This window comes from Leptonychotes weddellii, chromosome 7, assembly GCF_054177405.1.
Source record: "Leptonychotes weddellii isolate Sample4059 chromosome 7, ASM5417740v2, whole genome shotgun sequence".
NCBI lineage: Eukaryota > Metazoa > Chordata > Mammalia > Carnivora > Phocidae > Leptonychotes > Leptonychotes weddellii.
In genome coordinates this window covers 56,691,346-56,708,584 of record NC_138375.1, presented here as the reverse complement: position 1 = coordinate 56,708,584, position 17,239 = coordinate 56,691,346, and the positions used below count along the sequence as shown (strand labels likewise).

The 17,239-nt window shown below is 49.7% G+C and overlaps 1 protein-coding gene across 5 annotated transcripts in view; it reads right to left on the bottom strand.

The window, feature by feature from the left end:
- Positions 1–4,496: 4,496 nt before the first annotated feature.
- ERGIC1 (endoplasmic reticulum-golgi intermediate compartment 1) overlaps positions 4,497–17,239 on the bottom strand; it is a 103,770-nt gene continuing 91,027 nt past the window's right edge. For 4 of the 5 annotated variants that reach the window (XM_081826327.1, XM_081826328.1, XM_081826329.1 and 1 more), the window contains 2 exons: positions 16,984–17,106; positions 4,497–6,408 (listed from right to left, as the gene is read on the bottom strand). In XM_081826327.1, the coding sequence (XP_081682453.1) occupies positions 6,301–6,408; positions 16,984–17,106 (231 nt within the window). In that variant the 3' untranslated portion in view covers positions 4,497–6,300. The remainder of the gene's footprint in view (positions 6,409–16,983; positions 17,107–17,239) is intronic. The other variant, XM_081826330.1, reaches the window with a different exon arrangement.

The following is a 17,239-nucleotide window of genomic DNA, read 5'->3' as shown; positions in this document are numbered from 1 at the left end:
TGATGGACCGACTCATCCATTGAAAGAATTGATTCATTCATTCAGTTCATATGTATTAAGCACCTACTTTGTGCCACATGTCAGATAGAACACTTTGTGTTGCTCAGTTAACAAATGGACACCCTGAAATTGAGAGAGGAGTTTGTCTTGCCAGACTTAGGCAGGTCCCCTGCTCTCCGTTTATTAGTGTCTTCAGGAATATGATGATACAATTGTTAAACACCAGCATTTACTCATACTCATGACCAACCAGGGCATCTACCGTGATCCCTGAACCTGCCGGGTCCTATTTTAGGTCTCACTCCGGAACCCCCGCAGTGTTGGAGACTTCTGGCTCTCAGACTCAGAGAGGATGACCAATACCTGTGCTGTTTGGAGAAGCCATGGCAGCAGGGTAAGCAGTGTGAAATTTGTTGAGGCAATAGCAACTGAAAGGCCATCAGGCTCCCAGAGTAAAGAGGCTGGGCGGGGGGGCGGCACGGGACGGGGGGAGAAGCATAAGAAAGGAGGATCTTAAATGTCTTCACCACAAAAAAGAAATGGCAATTATGTGAGGTGATGGAAATGTAAACTAAGCTACTATGGTAATCATTTTGCAATACCTGAGTGTATCAACTCAACCTTTGTACACCTTAAACTCACAGTAGTATAGGTCACCATGAGGACAGATCATTACAACCCAGGATAATCAAGGTATGTCCATGATCAACCAGGGCAGGGAGGCACTTCTTTATACTCCTCACCCCACACTCAGTAAAATTAAGACAGGTGCAATGACATCACCAGATAAGATCTTGAGAGCCTGAGGCTCTGTCACTCTAATGAGGACTTAGTGGAATTGGCTACTATCTTGCCTCGTGTCCACTCTTGGAAACATGCACAGGAGCTGATACAGAACCCCGGGACCTAGGACAGTGCTAGCACAGAGGAAATGCCCAGGGAATATTTTTATGTCTCTGAGGCAGAGGGTGGTATAGTGGGGAAATATATGAGCCCTGATTCTGATTGCCTGGGTTTGGATCTCCATCACTTCCTGCCTGTGTAGCTTTGGGTAAGGTACTTAGCCTCTTGGTTACTCACTTTCCTCATCAGAGAAATGGGAATAATAATAGTATTTACCTCATTGGTTTGGTGCCAGGATGAAATGAACCCTTAGCACAATACCTGGCACAAAGTAAGCACTTAATAAAGGGTAGAAATTATTAAACGAATAGTAATGGCTAATCTTACCTGGCTGAGCATTTAATGTCAGGTATTGTGCTAAGTTTTACAGATGTCACCTTATTTAATCTGGTAAACAATCCTCTGAATTGTTCCTTTTACAGGTGAAAAAACAGGTTCTGTGGGACGCCTGGGTGGCTCAGTCAGTTAAGTGTCCCACTTTTGATTTTGGCTCAGGTCATGATCTCAGGGTCACGAGATCAAGTCCTGTCCAGCTCCCTGCTCAGTGGGGAGTATGATCCAGGATTCTCTCTCTCCCTCTGTCCCTACCCACCCTCAGGCCCGCACTCCCACGCACACGTTGTGTGCTCTCAAATAAATCTTTTAAGAAAAAAAAACAGGTTCTGAATGATTTTGTTTTTAACTTTTTTTTTTAAGTAGGCTCCACACCCAGTGTGGGGCTTGAACTCATGACCCTGAGATCAAGAGTCCCATGCTCTACCGACTGAGCCAGCCAGGTGCCCCAAATAGGTTCTGAATGAGACAGGAGCAGAGGATGAACGTGATCCACCATTAGATACTCAATATGCTTATTGTTATCTTGAAGCCAATAAAGATAATGATGAGATCCACAGTCATTAACATAGGAAGAGGTCTATTGTGGACAAGAGTAAACTACAATATAATATGAACAGCATGATCCCATTCTGTTTATGGAAGGATATCACTACAATGTTAACAATGATTGCCTCTGATTAGTGGAATCAGGGCCCACTTTAATTTTTCCTTTCTGTTCTTTTTTGATTTTCCTCCAGTGGGGCCACGAGCATGTATTATTTGTGTAATTAAAATGTTTTAAGGGCCTTACATTTTTTTTTAAAGATTTTATTTATTTATTTGATAGAGAGAGGGAGAGAGGGAACACAAGCAGGAGGAGTGGGAGAGGGAGAAGCAGGCTTCCTGCTGAGCAGGGAACCTGATGTGGGGCTTGATCCTCGGACCCTGGGATCATGACCTGAGCTGAAGGCAGACCTTAACGACTGAGCCACCCAGGCGTCCCGAAGGGCCTTATATTTTTAAGAGGATCCCCAAATGTTCAATTTAGCTTCCCTTGTAGGCTGTTTAAAAAGGAAGAAAACAAAAACAAACGTACCCTGACCACTTTCAATTTCCCCCTTTTTGGGGGGTGGGGTCAGTTCCCTCTTTGGAGGCGGATAAGATGCTCTTGGGAACTGAGGCAGAACCATACAATTCTTCATAACCCTGGAGTCAGGCAGACATGAGTTTGAATTCCAGCTTCACCACCTGCTGGCTGTGTGATGGAGAAAATTTACTAAATCTGTTTTGTCCTTTGTAAAAAGGAGGGAACACTCACTGGGTAGGATGGCTGTGAACAATCATCACTCCTTGCCTGGAGCATGGAGAATGCCCAACCTTTGGTAGCTATTTCTACAAGAGAGAAGATAATAATAACTTATTTTGGTCAGAATAAAGTGCATGACCTCATCACTACATGACTGACCAAAGACAACTGCTGGGGAGAGAAAAAGGTCTTGGGGGAGTGTTCTCCTTCACACAGTCCCCCTCTCGCATTCCTGGACCAGGGCAGCTATCTGCTGGAGCAGCTAATGAGGCAATTTCTTAAGAAGGGATTAGGACCACCGGTGGCCTGCCACATCGAGAAAATGTGTCTCTTTGTTTCTGGCAAGAATCAAAAACGAATCTGTGACATACAGTAATAAAAACGAACGACAGCTGCCACTTATAAGCACCACTGCTACATCCCGCTTCTTCCCAAGCTTCACACCTGCTCTGTGCTACCAGCCCCCTCAGGCAGCATGGGCTGCGGGACTTGAGCAGCTCTCTTCTCTGATACACCTCTGTAACTTCACCTCCCGTGCAACTGCAACCCGTCCCCCCTGCCTGAGCCACCACAGCCCCTAACCTCTGACCCCCTCTAGGAGTCTGTGCTCTAATTCCCGACTGAGAAATCCTCTTACACGAGAACGTTGTAATCTGCTCTTGGTTAGACAATGGAAAGAATTGGTTTAAGAGAGAAATGACACGTACCTTAAACGTTTTATGTCCACTTAAAAAACATTCACCAATCTTTTGACCCTGAAGCAGGGTTTTATCATTGAGAAACTCTGTTGGCGTTCTCCTTCACTTTCCTTGCATAAACCGTGTCCTTACATAAATCAACCTGAGAGTTCCAGTTTTGGGTGGCTTTAACGTGGAGTGAGAACTGAGACCCTTTCCACGTGAATGTGGAATCCTCAAGGACGTCCCCCTGCACCACCCTCCCCACCCCCCGCCCCTGCCCCAAGTCTTTTCAGTAAGGAGTCTTGCTCATATCTAATTCGGGAGCATTTTGAGGAAGGGGTGGCAACCTGCTGTTATCAGGTCTCTGCAAAGTATACAACTTAGTTGGACTAGAGTTTCTCATTTTTCAATCCTATTTCACTGGTTAGCTAAGTCTCAGCATTACAGCATAAAGCACAGCTGACATAAACAGGCTTGGGAACACATGTCTGACTACCAGTAGGCAGATTACTCTTGACCTCTGGCTCTGAGGGTCACGGTAACTCTAGTATCAGGATGTTAACGAGAGAATGGGGAGAATCAGTGAAGAGTTTCTTGCAGACTGGTTCACTCCCACATTCATTCCTGATTGAATGATCCAGATTTGTGCTGTTCCAGGTGAGGGCCTCGAAGGACTGGACAACAGGATGGTAAATAGCTGTGTAAATCTCCTTCTCATAGCTGATGATGGTCTCCCTTTGCTGAGCTGAAGGCTGAACAAGGAATGCCAGATCCTTGGAAATCGAGAAGAGTTTATGATAAACACTTCATTTATGCAGCCTTGGCTCAAAGCTATGGGAAAACATGTCAGCCCTGTTCTCAAAAGATATTATATCCTATTCAGAATACCTATATGAAACTTCCATTTTTGAAGATTTACCACGCACCCCTTTTCTGCATACATGAACTCATTCTGATCCAGTATGACTTACTTGCACATATTATAGATTTAATTTCGACAACAGCCCCATGAGACTGTTTTATTACGCTCCCCATTTTCACCTGAGAAATAAAGAGGCACTGAGTGGTAAGGACCTGGCCTGGGTCTACCCAGCTAGAAACTGGCAGATTCAGATATATTCTGTAGGGATTCAATAAAGGGCTGGCTCCAAGGGGTCTTGACTTTCTGATCATCCTCACAGATCCTTTCCACATTTCTCAATTTTTCTCCTCTAGAATTAAATTCCATTCTGACTGTGATCCCAGCCTCCAGGCTAGTCAGCCTCAATCAAGTAGAAAGAAACACACATCAATACTTCTGAAAATCAGCCTTTCAATCTATTTGAGCCCAACGAGTGGGGAAAGAACTAAATCATTTCCCTTGAGACTGTTTATAAGAATAATGGGTCAGAGGTGTCTCTTCCATAGGAAACTGACATCCCCATGTCCTCAAGAGTTTGTTTGTTTTTGTTTTTTTTTAAAAGCATAAAAGTGGAATTTCAACTCATGTGCATGCCACACATTTCCCCACCCCACCCTGCCCACCCTCTACAGGTGCAGGTATTCACACACCAAAGAGACTCCTTTCGGTAACTGGGGAACAGAATATGGAAAAAAAAAAAAAAAATCCATCCAAGTGGCCACAGATACCAGAGATAACCAAATGCAGTTTACACTCACAACATCAGTCAACTCATATGCAGAAGGGGACACTTTTCTAATTGGAATCCAGAGCCAAAAATTACAAATGGCAGAGACTTGAGCTATCCGTATAGATAATTTAAAAACATCCACTGGACACTCCCCTTAATTACAAAAGTATGCAAACAATCTTGATATAAATGGAAAACAGGCAGGCAGCTTTCTCCCTGGGACACAAGGGCATACCTAAAATTCCCTGGATGGAATCCAGGCCTGGACCATTGCTGCTCCCTTTCGGGACTAAAGGGGAAGGAAGAGGGTGAGCAGCAGGGGAGGGACCCAGCTTAGGAGCAAGTGGGGAGACCATGGAGCTGCCCTAGGGACCAGAAACATGTTGTGTTGGTGTGTGGCCCCTGATGGGGGAACTCAGTGGCGAGTGGGCCACTAGTGAGCTGCAGAGAAGTCTGAATGCTGTGCACCCCTCGGGAGCCTGGAAGATAGCTGTCCAAAGACAGGAGAAGGACTGCTCTGCTTTGCTTCCCCCACCGAAGGCCTTGGGACTGATGGCAACTGTGTGGGAGGCGGTGAGACGTGATTATTTTAGTGCTGCGGAGAAGGATGCTTTCTGTCTGGACCTAAGTGCACAAACCGCGTCTGGTGTTCAAAGGATGACTCCCCAGTTAAAACCAGAGCCTCCACCAAGAGATACTGTTGCCACACAGCACAGGGGCTGAGGCACGTTGGTGGGGGGTTCAGAGAAACAAGGGGGAAGAGAGGAAGGGGAACTCGCCACCCGCCCAGTTTCCAAGGGGCAGACCTGAGTCCACCGCTGCTACCCAACAACCGGGCATCGCTTCTCAGGAGAAAAAGAAATGGGTGGGGGTAAGGGACTTGAGCCCGGTCTCCGGGATGGGCGAGGAGGGATAGAGCAAAAGCGAGGGTTCCATCTACGGCACCACATCTCAGGGGCTCGCCTGGGAAGTACCATCCTTCGTTGAAGGCGCCGAGTGGAGGCACCTTTGGGCAGTGTGACCCATAGCGGAGAGCCCTGGTCTGTGGGCTGGTTGCCCAGGGGAGAAACCAAGTGATTGGTGCCTCTAAATGGTGGGAGCTTCAAGATTGTCAAAGCCTGGCTGAGAGCTGGTCGACGTGGATCCTGGGCTGTTCCCCTAAGAAGGAAGGGACTGCAGCCTTTCCGGGCGTGGTCCCTGATATCCCCGAACCCACCCTGCCTGACTCTGGTCTTGGGGCTCCCCAGGAAAAGGGGCACCACAACTTCAGGCAGTGTAATTCACCTAAAATTAAAGATGGGGAAAAGAGGTAGCTGCAAAACCGTGAGCCACCCCCTACCACCCCCAACCCCCACTTTGGGACGCAGCCAGATCCTGGACCAGATAAGAGGGCAGGAGGAGACAGGGTGCTGGAAGCAGGGCTGGCGGTCTCCCTGGGTCCTCGGCCATTGGGCCGGGTGGGTTGTCAATGCATCTTGCCCAGCTGGATCTTCTTCCAGGCCTCCGAGGCTGTGAAGATACAGGAGTCCAGAATGCCGGCCACAGTGAAGGTCCCACCGATGATGGCACAGATCTGAAAGGGACGGTGGTCAGAGGTCAGTGCTAAATGGAGCGCCAGGTCAGACCCCTCCCAGATCACGAGACGATGAGCTGGGCAAGTACGGACACTCTAGCAGGGTCTGGAACATACGCAGCTCAAAAAAAACCCCACTTATTGGATGATGAATTTAATAATAATAAAAGTAATCATTATCAGCTCCTTTAAATCCCTTAATCACCTTCTGAATGAGGAAGGGGATTATTAGACCCATTTCATCGGTGAGGAAGCCAAGGTTTAGTTAGGTAAGTAAGTTCACACAGTAAATAGCAGAGCTGTGACTTAAACTCAGCTATGTCTTCACCCTCGAGCCTGTGGTTTTAACTTCCACTCTAAACTTACCAGATTTTTACAATCCTGTTTACAGATGAACAAATGGAGGTTCAGAAAGGCAGTGGCACTGGCCCAAGGTCACACAGCCAGGAAGTGGCAATCCTGGGACTTGAACCCAGATCAGACAGGTCCAGGCCTAGTGCTGCCTGTGACAGGGATCTGGGAGGGGCTGAATAGGCAGCACTGGCTTGGATGGACTGGAGTGAGAAATCTCTCACTCTCAGAAGCTTGCACTGTAGCAAGGGGATGGGTAGTAATCACATAATCATACCAACAAATGCAAAATTACAAGCAAGGCAAGTGCTACAGAGCACAGGGGGCCTATGGTGCTACCAGAAAGCTTATGTTAGGGCAGAGTTTCTTATGGCAGTATCTACTTTGGGGACCAGAAAATTTGTTGTCGTGGGAGGGCCGTCCTGTGTGCCGGGGCATGTTGATTAGCAGCCTCTTGGGCCTCCACCCAGGAGGTGCCAGGAGTACCCTTTCCCTCCTGCCGTGACAACCAAAATGTCTCCAAATGCTGTCACATGTCCCCTGGAGGTGAAAACTGCCCCCTAGTGAAGAACTGCTGGAGTAGGGGGGATGATAAGGAATGTCACCTGCTGCATGTCTGTAGCTCATGACTTCCTACATGACGAAACAGAGCTCACATGGCACTTTCTCTGTGCCAGGCAGGGCTTGAGAATCCTCCTCCCTCCCGAATCCCCAGGCCAACCTTAGGAAGTCCTACTCTTACACATATGTGACAGCCAAGGAAACTGAGGCACAGAGACACTGAACCACTTGAATGATGCCACAGTCCTTGGTGGTCGAACCGAGAGTTCAAAACTCTGGAGTCTGTACTCTTAACACGACACTCTGCTGCTTCTCAAGCATGAAGCTTCGCCACCAAACTGAACGACTAACTTCGCTTTGAAGTTGTCGGGACTCCACTTGTGACATACCGAAGTCATGCTATGTTTTACTCAAAATTTTCTGGCCTACCTATCGGTTGCTTTCTGGTTCCATAAAAGAATCAAAGTATAGATGATGGCAGATCAAAGAAGTTCACAGAAGGTTTGAAGGCAACTTTAAATGTATTCTGCCTCTCGAGCACATACGTTATGCCGTCCACAAGAACCCCTACGACCTGTCACCCGTGTGCCACGCCTCAGTCATGCACCCGCGTGAGGCCCAGACAAGGAAATCACTTTTCCAAGGTCACACAGCAAGTGCGTGGCAGAGCGACGTCTGTCTGCCTCCAGGGCTCTCACTTCTTCCCCCCCATGCTACAGTGAAGGAGCACTTAGATGACCACAGGATGCAGAGGAAGCCCAGTTGAGCAGTCCCAGAGGGCTCCCGAGACCGCCCCGGAGGCACCACTGGGTGGCCGGCCAGCCGCTGACACTCGAACACTGGAGGACTCTGAGAGACGGCGGTGCCTTAATGGACCCTCTGGTGCCCAGCGGAGGAGGCCAGGAGACATAGCGGAGGTGAGAGGAAGTGCAAATCAAACCAGGGTTTATTTTTAAAATGGTATTTCCATGAGATGAGCTAAGCAGAGGCCTGTGAGGCCCGCGACAGACAGAGCAGGGCTATACGGACGGGCTGTAAGTGAGGCAGCTGACATTCCAGTAATAACAGCCCCCCAGGGAGTGAAGAGGATGGGGGGCGCTGGGGGGATTATCATGAAGTGTTCTCAGCAGGCAAGGCCTCTCCCTGCCAGCCTCAGAGCATGACGCAGGGGCACTTCTCAAGGACGATGACGGCAGGGGAGCTGGTTTATTTCGGCAAAGTGGATCAGATGATGGGAGATTTTACACCACAAAATGCTTTTAGAGCTTGGATCAGAGAAGAGGAAATTGTGACTTAAGTGCAATGGAGCAAAAGAAAAAAAACAACCCACATACAGACATGCACACCCCACCTCCTGTATCTATACACACACACACACACACACACACACACATTTTGGAATCCGAGCGTGCCTATGATTCACAAACACCTGGCGCCTAGTGAAGCCTCCGTTTCCTGGGCTGGCCAGGAGCTGGAGGAGACAACACGTGCATTGAGGTACACAAGAAACACAGCTGCGGGGAAGCAGGGGCCCTGGGGCACGCAAGCCACTAAGCCACTGACCCCATCCGAGTGAGCTGCTGTCAGCCCAAGCCCAAGGAGGCCCTGTAGTGAGCTCCCATGTGCATCTCCAGATACTACCCAGCTCAGCAGCACATCTCCCATTATCCGACATCTGTCGAAGGTGCTGGTCACTGGTCAAATGAGGGGGATTTCTGGCACATTCTGAGGTGGGGCGAGGCACCTCAAAAGCTGAAAGAAACCTAGCAGCCTGCTTGATGCTGCTATGGCCCCCTGCTTTCATTATTTTGCCGTTAGCCTGCTCGGGCCTTCCTGACACACTCATAATCATAGGTGGTGACTGGTGTGAGGTGAAGCAGGGGTCATGAGGAGAGGGGTCCTGGGGTGCTCTCAGGCTGTAGTGCTCCCTGGATTCTGACATGTGGGGGGCCACAGAAACCTCCGACACCAGGAGGTGACCACATCTGGACTCTCTAAGGCAGTGCCTGTCATGGCCGCCTTGGGTCCTGAGAAGGCCACAGTTCCTACATCTGAGACACAGGGAAATACATGGAGCTACGAGACTGCACCAGGTGGGGTGTCTGTCTTTGGACGTAGGCTGTACACTGGTGAGGGCAAGGTAACAGGCTTCACCACATCTGTAGAGCAGATCTCAAGAACAGGCTAAGGCAAGGGCTGCTGAAAGGGAGGATGGTGGCCTGGCACCTCGCTGACCCATGGGGATGCGCCAACATGAATACAAATGAATAAAAGTAAAGATAAAGCCAATCATACACCTCCTCACTGGACGTGGCGCAGGGGGCCCTGAGCAGAGTGGTGAGTGAGTGGAGGTGAGTGCTGGGAGGTCTGCCTGGCAGAAAGGGCTCAGCCTTGGAAGCCGAGTCGTGGTTGTCACTCACTCACTTACTCTAGCCAGGGAGAGACTTTCTGGGTCTCAGCTTTTTTCATCTATGACATGGGGAAACCACCCCTACCCCTGCCAATTGTCCTACTGCAGGAAATGCCTCCGGAGCTCCCAGCACTTAGTAGGTGTTCAGTAAATGATACCTAATCTAATCTTGCAGTTGACCAGAAGGCTCTGACCTTGTTGCTAAGATCTGAGATGTTTCTAAGATCTGAGACCCACTCTAAGAAGAACAATGGGTAAAATACCACTTATTTCCCAGAGCCAGTCTCTGGGTCTCAATTTTCCTTTTTCTACCTGGCTCTTTTAGCTGAGAACAAGCCAATTCATAGAAAGACAGGACAGCAAAGTTGTCCTAGGCACCACATGCAGATTCTTTGCAGCGGCCCAGGTCCCAAGCACTGCAAGGGTGCATTCGGGATAGCTGAGACCTCAACAGGGTATTTCCTCAGCTAAGTGCCAAGAAGTGTTTGTGATGAAGCATATCCCTCGGGGGCAGAGTACCTAGGCCAGAGGTTCTTTCCATTCTTTGGCCAGTCAGGGAACTCTTCAGTCTCCCCAAGACTCTACCTCAACCCTGAACGCCAAGAAGATATCAGAAGTTCCTGATACAAAGGTACTTCTGGCTGGGACCCCTCCTGTCGTGTGCCCTTGTGTCATCCTTACTTCCCATACCTCTGTTTCTTTACTTTAAAAAATGGGAAGGCTAATCCTCAGCCCTCAGGACTGCTGTCACATTGAAATGAGTGTGTCACACACACCGCCGTGAATGCCTGTTCCCTTGCTCCCTCACCCCTGCCATGGTCTTGTATCCTGACCAGGCCCTGAAGCAGGGGGACAAGCTCAGGGGAGGGTGGTGAAGGAGCAGGGCCACTGAGTCAGAAAGGGCGTCACAGCCAGCACATGCAACCCTTCTCTGGTCAGCAGCCCTGGCTCTGGAAATGGAAACAAGGACAATTACAATTCGATATCCGGGCCCCGGTGGGCCTGAGAGGAGCGCATTACTTTGCTTTCATCAGAAGTCATCAATAATGCCCCTTTGTTGTTTAGCAGAGACTTCCTGTGGTTCTACCAGCTTCCCAACCTCCTACTATGGCTAGAATGAAGTCAGCTTCTCTACCTACCTTGAAAAGAAGATGTGTATGTATGTGTGTGTGTTTCCCTTACAGTTTAATTGCGACTCTTAATTCCTTATAATATGGAAAGGGTGTGTTCCAGCCGCACTGGCTGGAGAGCTGAATCCCTCTGTTGTTCCACCAACACGAATGCTTTCCCAATCCATCGCCCACCCCCCCGTTTACTTTTCCACAGTGGGCAGTGGAGAAGCACGACACACACACACCAACACGGGGGTGGGGGTGAAGCCTGTGGACTCTGGAGTAAACATTTCTGTGGTCAGATCCCAGCCCTGCCACTGTGGCCAGGAAAGCCAGGTCACCCCTCCGAGCCTCAGTTTCTCTCATCTGTAAAATGGGGCCCCCCGTGTGAGGTCCACGATGACCTCTGTCTGGCTGACCGCTGTACCACAAATGCCTGGGAACTGTTCATTCACTGTCCTCAGCCAGGCAGCACTGCTTGACAAGCTTATGGAAAAGGCACAGTATGAGGAAATAAATAATGAATCGGAGTCCCATCAGATGCCGGAGGCGGCAGACAGACTGGAGCCGCGGATGAGAACACCGAAGCTGTGGCTTCGCAGGGGTGGGGGCTGTTGTGGGAGGGAAGCTGATGATGACTGGGCCCTGGAAAAGTGGGGGAGGACAGGGCGTGGTGGTCTCCATCCAGTGGCGTCACGCCTGCCAGACCCCCCACTCCCACCCTCCGGACAGGAGCCTGGTGGGAGAACTGAGTCCTCTCCCCACCACTCTTACAATGGCTGCAGCTGCAAGACACCCGCTCCCCTCCCCCAAAGCCCACCCAGGTTGAGCACCTACTATGTGTCAGGCCTGAGCTGGCACTTTCTTTGGCCTTCTCACTCCATCTGTGCAAGTACTAGGGAAATGGGGCGACCCCCATTTCACAGATGGGGAAGCAGAGGCTCAGAGAGGGACAGACTTATTCAAGGTCACACAGCTACCCTAAGGCGAGGGTGAGGAGAATCCGGGTCTGGAAGGCTACAAAGGGCCTGCTTTTTTCTGTTAGAGCCCCTGCTTCACCCCCAACCTGAAGGCTCCCCTCAGTCCCTGTCTTCATACACAGATGGCTTCTTTATATTTACTTTCTCAATTCTGTTAGGTTTTACATATCAAATGTCCTGAAGTAAGAGGACCCCATCAACAAAGTTGTGTGGTTGTAAAAATAAGTGTAGTTTGTAAAGGGAGCTCTCTCCATTCATTCCAGTATTCCTTATATGTCTCAGAATCTGTCTTCAAAAAGCAAGCACCAGGAGTTTCCAATGCAACTGAGAGATCTGTGTGCAGACCCAATTGGAGCAATCTGTCCCTGGTACACAACCTTCTAGAAAATCTAGCTCTGCTCAAACGTCTGGAAAGATTGGAACCAAAGTTTTTTACACATGTCCAGCCCTGAATAACTGAGCTGCTACTGCTAATGTGGGCTCTGTTTTACAATTCACATAATAGAAACTGTTGTGGTATGGGGGTGGACGGAGGCGTATACCCCTCCATCCATCTGCTCAGTGTTTGATGCCTACTTATCACCTACCTGTGCTGCCCCAGGTCTGGAGACCAGAGATGACTAAGGCCCTGCCCTGTTTTCCTGGAGCTCATGGTCCAGGAAAGAGAGACACACCAAGGGAAGTCTGAGTAGGGGAGATTCGGGTGCAGCTACAAAGCTGGTCTCTTCCCTACTCATACAGCCTTATGGGGCAAAACCTCCCCAGTTTTGTCACTCATGCTCACAATGTCACCTTGTTTCCTGCTATAACATTTCCTCCCGATTCCCAGCAGGGAGTCACTGTATCAAATCATCCTGGTGTCCCACCAAGGGCTCCATGGTTTCTGGGGACTCTGTTGCTGGGACATCTTCGAGAGCCTTTATTTTGGAGGATGGAGGCTCCCAAGCTAAGTGGTGGGACTGGGAGTGGGGTGGGGGATGTGACAGAAGCAGGCTCTGGGATCAAGTCTCAGCCTCGCCATTTAGTGGCTGTGTGACCTTGGATGAGTTTCTTTACCTCTCTGGACCTCAGTTAATTCATATATAAAACAGGACTGATATCATCTACCTTGGAGGGTTCCTGGGACAGTTAAAGGAGATAATTGTAAGATTAATGCTTAATAAGCGTAGCTATACAATCACTTCTTCAAGCAGCTGTCTCTTGTATATTTCTGTGTACCTACATCCAGTACCTACATCCAGGCTAGGCCTTGTGCTGGATGCTGGGGACACACAGGGGCATCAGACCTGGAGCTCATCATAATCAGGCCTGGCAATTATAAAGTGCAATCTAAAGTTTGGGGGATTATTTCACGGCAAGGAGCACCTGGAGGGCAGGGATTATGTCTAGTTCAGCTATCCCTGCTGCCCAATGGAAGCATGCCATTACCAGCTGGTACTTTTTGGTGGGCAAAAAGTGTCACTGCCAAACTGGCCCAATGTGGTACTTTCTGACTTCTGGCTGTTCCTCCCTTATGGAATAAAACACACAAGGAGAGTGATGTGACACCGCTGAAGTCATCCAATCTGTCACCACAACCCACTTGAAGGCAATCCCAAAAAAGGGGCTCTGGCAAGTGGCAGGGGCAGGGGACAAATGTGCGTGTGTGGGAGGGGGCACTTTGAAAGGGATCACTTGCATGTTGTTAAATACCATCTGTTTATTCCTTTAGTGGTGGAATTTTCTGGAATAGCACAGAGCGGAAGTCTGAGCAACATGCCCTGGGTGCCTAGAGAGAGAAGCCCCGTGCAGCCTGGTGGAGACTTCCGGGAGGAGGGATCCTCCTCTGTTCAGACTCGGGATGTCCAAGTCCTTTGCAGACCATGAGACCCTAGAGGGGCAACCTCGAATAAGCCAGGTACTTGATAGGTACAAATGTGTCAGGGAGGCCCCACCCGCCTCTCCCCTCCACACCCACACCCCCTTGAACGGCACCCCACCTCATTCCAGCCCACCCACAGCTGCCTCCGAAGCCCTGCAGCCGCCACATGACGACATCCTGGCCTCTGGCCTAAGCCCTCTCTTAAACAGCCCCCGTGAGGAGCTATTTGCAGAGGTCCCCATTTGGGGTTTGGGGGCTTTGCACACAAGTGTTTGATTTTAAAAAGAGAGAAAGAGAAGTCACAGCAGGTGCCTCCACTTCCATCCTGGCCCCACCCCGCGCTGCTAGGGCTCCTGGGGCTCTTTGTGCTGTGTGTGTCTGCATGCGAGCGTCATCCCCACATCTGCTGTCTCGTCTCGTGACAAGGGCCTTTGAAGCTCCACAATGACGCCATCTGCCAGGGACAGCCGGTTGGCTCACTTGGGGCTGACCCCCACGGTTGCCGTGGCAACCATGATGGTGGCCCGGGGCCTTCAGAAACACCACTAGGCTCATGCTGTCAGGAGGTTCCCTCAGCATGGCCCATGCTCGGGCAGAGGTGGACGGCGCCGAGATGGAGGCGAGGCTGATGGCCAAAGGCAGGAGGAGAAGGAAATGGAGTCATGGAGGTATCTGGCCTCTGGGTTACGAAGGACAGGCTCTCCCCCTGTGACTTCTTGGGACCTCCGGCTCTCAGAAGTCCACCCCCATCAAAAGAGGCCACATGGCCTTCACAAAACATGCCATTGTCGGGCACCTCTGCACATACTATTCCCTGTGCTAAGACCCTCTCTGCTTCACTCACCAGTCTAGAAAATGTCTCTGCATCCTTCAAGACCCATCTCTGGGTTTCCTTCTCCAAATGTGCCAAACCAAAGGCAGCTGTTGCTCACAGTGCCCGGTGCACAGCTCCAGTGGAAGCCCTGCTGGACGGGACTCAGGTCTCTGCGTGCTCACACCTCTTCCCCACCAGCTGGGACCAAATTCAGCTACCTCTGTTGCCCAGCACGGGGCCTGGCACGTGGTAGATTCTCGCAAAAGTTTAGCGAATAAATGAAGTTGCTTCATTTCTCAGCCACTTGCCAAGGGGTTTTCACACTCAGAGCCTCAGCTATGTGGCATATGGGAGCAAAGAAGAAGGGGACATGAAGAGCCTTCTCAACCCTACAATGAGACACAGACAAAGGGGGTTTCTCTCTCACTGCCAATGCCGCAGACCCCAGGGCCTCTGAGAAGCGAACACACGGCACAAACACACCGACTTGTGTCTTAGTCTCTGTCTTACTCCGGGTATGCGGTAGGAGCGCTGGGGTAAAACAAACAAACAAAAAACAAAAAGCCCAAACCATTTGGGGTGCTACCCTGTACGGCCTTGGGTAAAATTACTTGCTCACAAGTCCCCTGGCTTTTGGGTCAAAGGGTTTGTGCGTCACCCCCCCAGCGGCTGACCCAATTTACCTGTGTACCAGATAGTGGATAGAGGTCCCCTTGCTGTGCGTCCTCCCGATCTCTATTGTGGCAGGTCTGTGATTTCTGCCAGTCTGATAGGAGCAAACCGGGTCTTGTATTTTGAATCAAATTCCTCCAATTTCTAGGGAACTCGGGCATCTTTTCACGGCCAGTATCGTCTCTCCAATGGTCAAGTCCTCACCCATTTTTCTTTCTGGTCGCTTAACTTTTTCTTACTGGTTTGTAGGAATTCTCTCAATATAAATTCTGAAGATTATTCCTTTCTTGTACATGTGACAAATACCTTTTCCCAATCTGTGTCCGGTGTCTTAGCTTTATGGTAGGTGCCCTCTGTCGACCAAAAGTTTCAAATTTGTATGGAGTCAGAGAGTAGCATAAGTCTATTGTGACGCTCATATAAGCACTAGGGTTCTGACACCCTTTGCACCCACATGGCTTTCTATCAGGCAAAGAGCTTCCCTTCGATGATGTCCTTTGGGTCCCATGAGGCCTGGGAGGCAGGCGGAGGAGGGCCTGTTACTGCTATGTAGTGGATCATAAGATGGACACATTGTTGCGGACATCTGAACTTTTTGCCTCTTAATATCCACCCCTCTGTTTTCTAGTAACTGACCCCTGATTTTTCCCTTGGGGAACCCCACCCCTCACAATCTTTGTCCTTGTGATCCGGCTGGGGCTGGTCAACCGGGATACCCCTTTCATTCTCTAGGCCGCGAGGTTGGAATGGGAGCTCAGTGAGGCCAGTGACAGTACTATCCTATCCAGGACTCAGGTCAAATTACTGAGAAGGAGGCACTTTCTATTAGGAAATTCTTTTTGAAAATGAAGCCAGTATAGAGGAAAACAGGACTAAAAGAACGTCTACTCTGGACAACATTTGTGCCTGGATCTAGCCATGCCTGAGGCTTACCTATATCAAGCCAGCTGGATGTGGGGTTCTGTCTTTTCTGTAACAGAGTTGTGACTAATACAAATCTAGTGAGAGCCAGAAATGAGAGATCCGGGACTAGACCCCTGATCTTGAATCATTTTTAAAAGTATGAAGAGGTACAGAAGCATAAGGACCTTAAAAGTCCTCAGTTTCCAAATCTTTGCGGTAGGGATAATCACCCCCTCTCGTCCACCTCAGCTGACTCTGGCTTATGAAACATCTCTGGGCCTCCTGGCTGAAGCAGGGTGCTGTAAGCCTGCTGTTCTGCCCCCAAGGACACTTTGAACGGGAGGCCAGGAAATAGCATCCTTGACAGAAATATTCAGCATCAAAGAAAAATGACATCAGCTTGAAGCTGCCCCAAAGAAAATCAGACTTGATGGAGACAATGGCAAAAAAAAAAAAAAAAAAAGGAAAAATAAAAAATCAAAGAAAAAAAGAAAAGAGAACAAGCAGGCAGGAAAGAAAGAAGAAACCCGACAGTACAAGTAGCTGTAGTTGGGAAATAGACATGGGAAAAAAATGAGTTAAATCTTCACTGTAACATTTCCACGGAAAAGGATAAACCCTGCTAAACCCATAAAAATAAGACACTGGAGAGAATCACAAACATCTCATTAAGCCATACAAACATCTGCTTAACAAATTACATTCATTTAGTGACATTCCCCTTTGGAAAATATTTTTTTGATGACACGCCGTCGATATTGACATGATTCTGATAACATTTCTCAGCACCCTAGGGATCACCACCTCCTGTGTACAGCCCGAGATCCTAGCCCTGCGGGCTGCCTCCCACTCCTTCAAGAGCCAGCAGGGTGCCAGGAGAAGGGGCGCATGGCAGGTGCCCCCCGACTCACCGTGGTGATGAACCTGTACAGCGGCTGCTGTCTCTCTGTGTACTTGACCGTGATGGGGCTAAGGTCATAGCGGAACCAGATGGCAGGGATGATGCGGCCTGTGTGGCTGTAGGCTACGTACTCCTGGGGTGGAGGAGGGGAGAAGGGGGACGTGAGCACCAGACACACAAACCATGGCTCATGGTGGGTGGGGGGTGGATTGCAGAGGGTCCTCTGGCGACCCACAACAAGGGGCCTTCTTCTCTCTCTTGCCTGG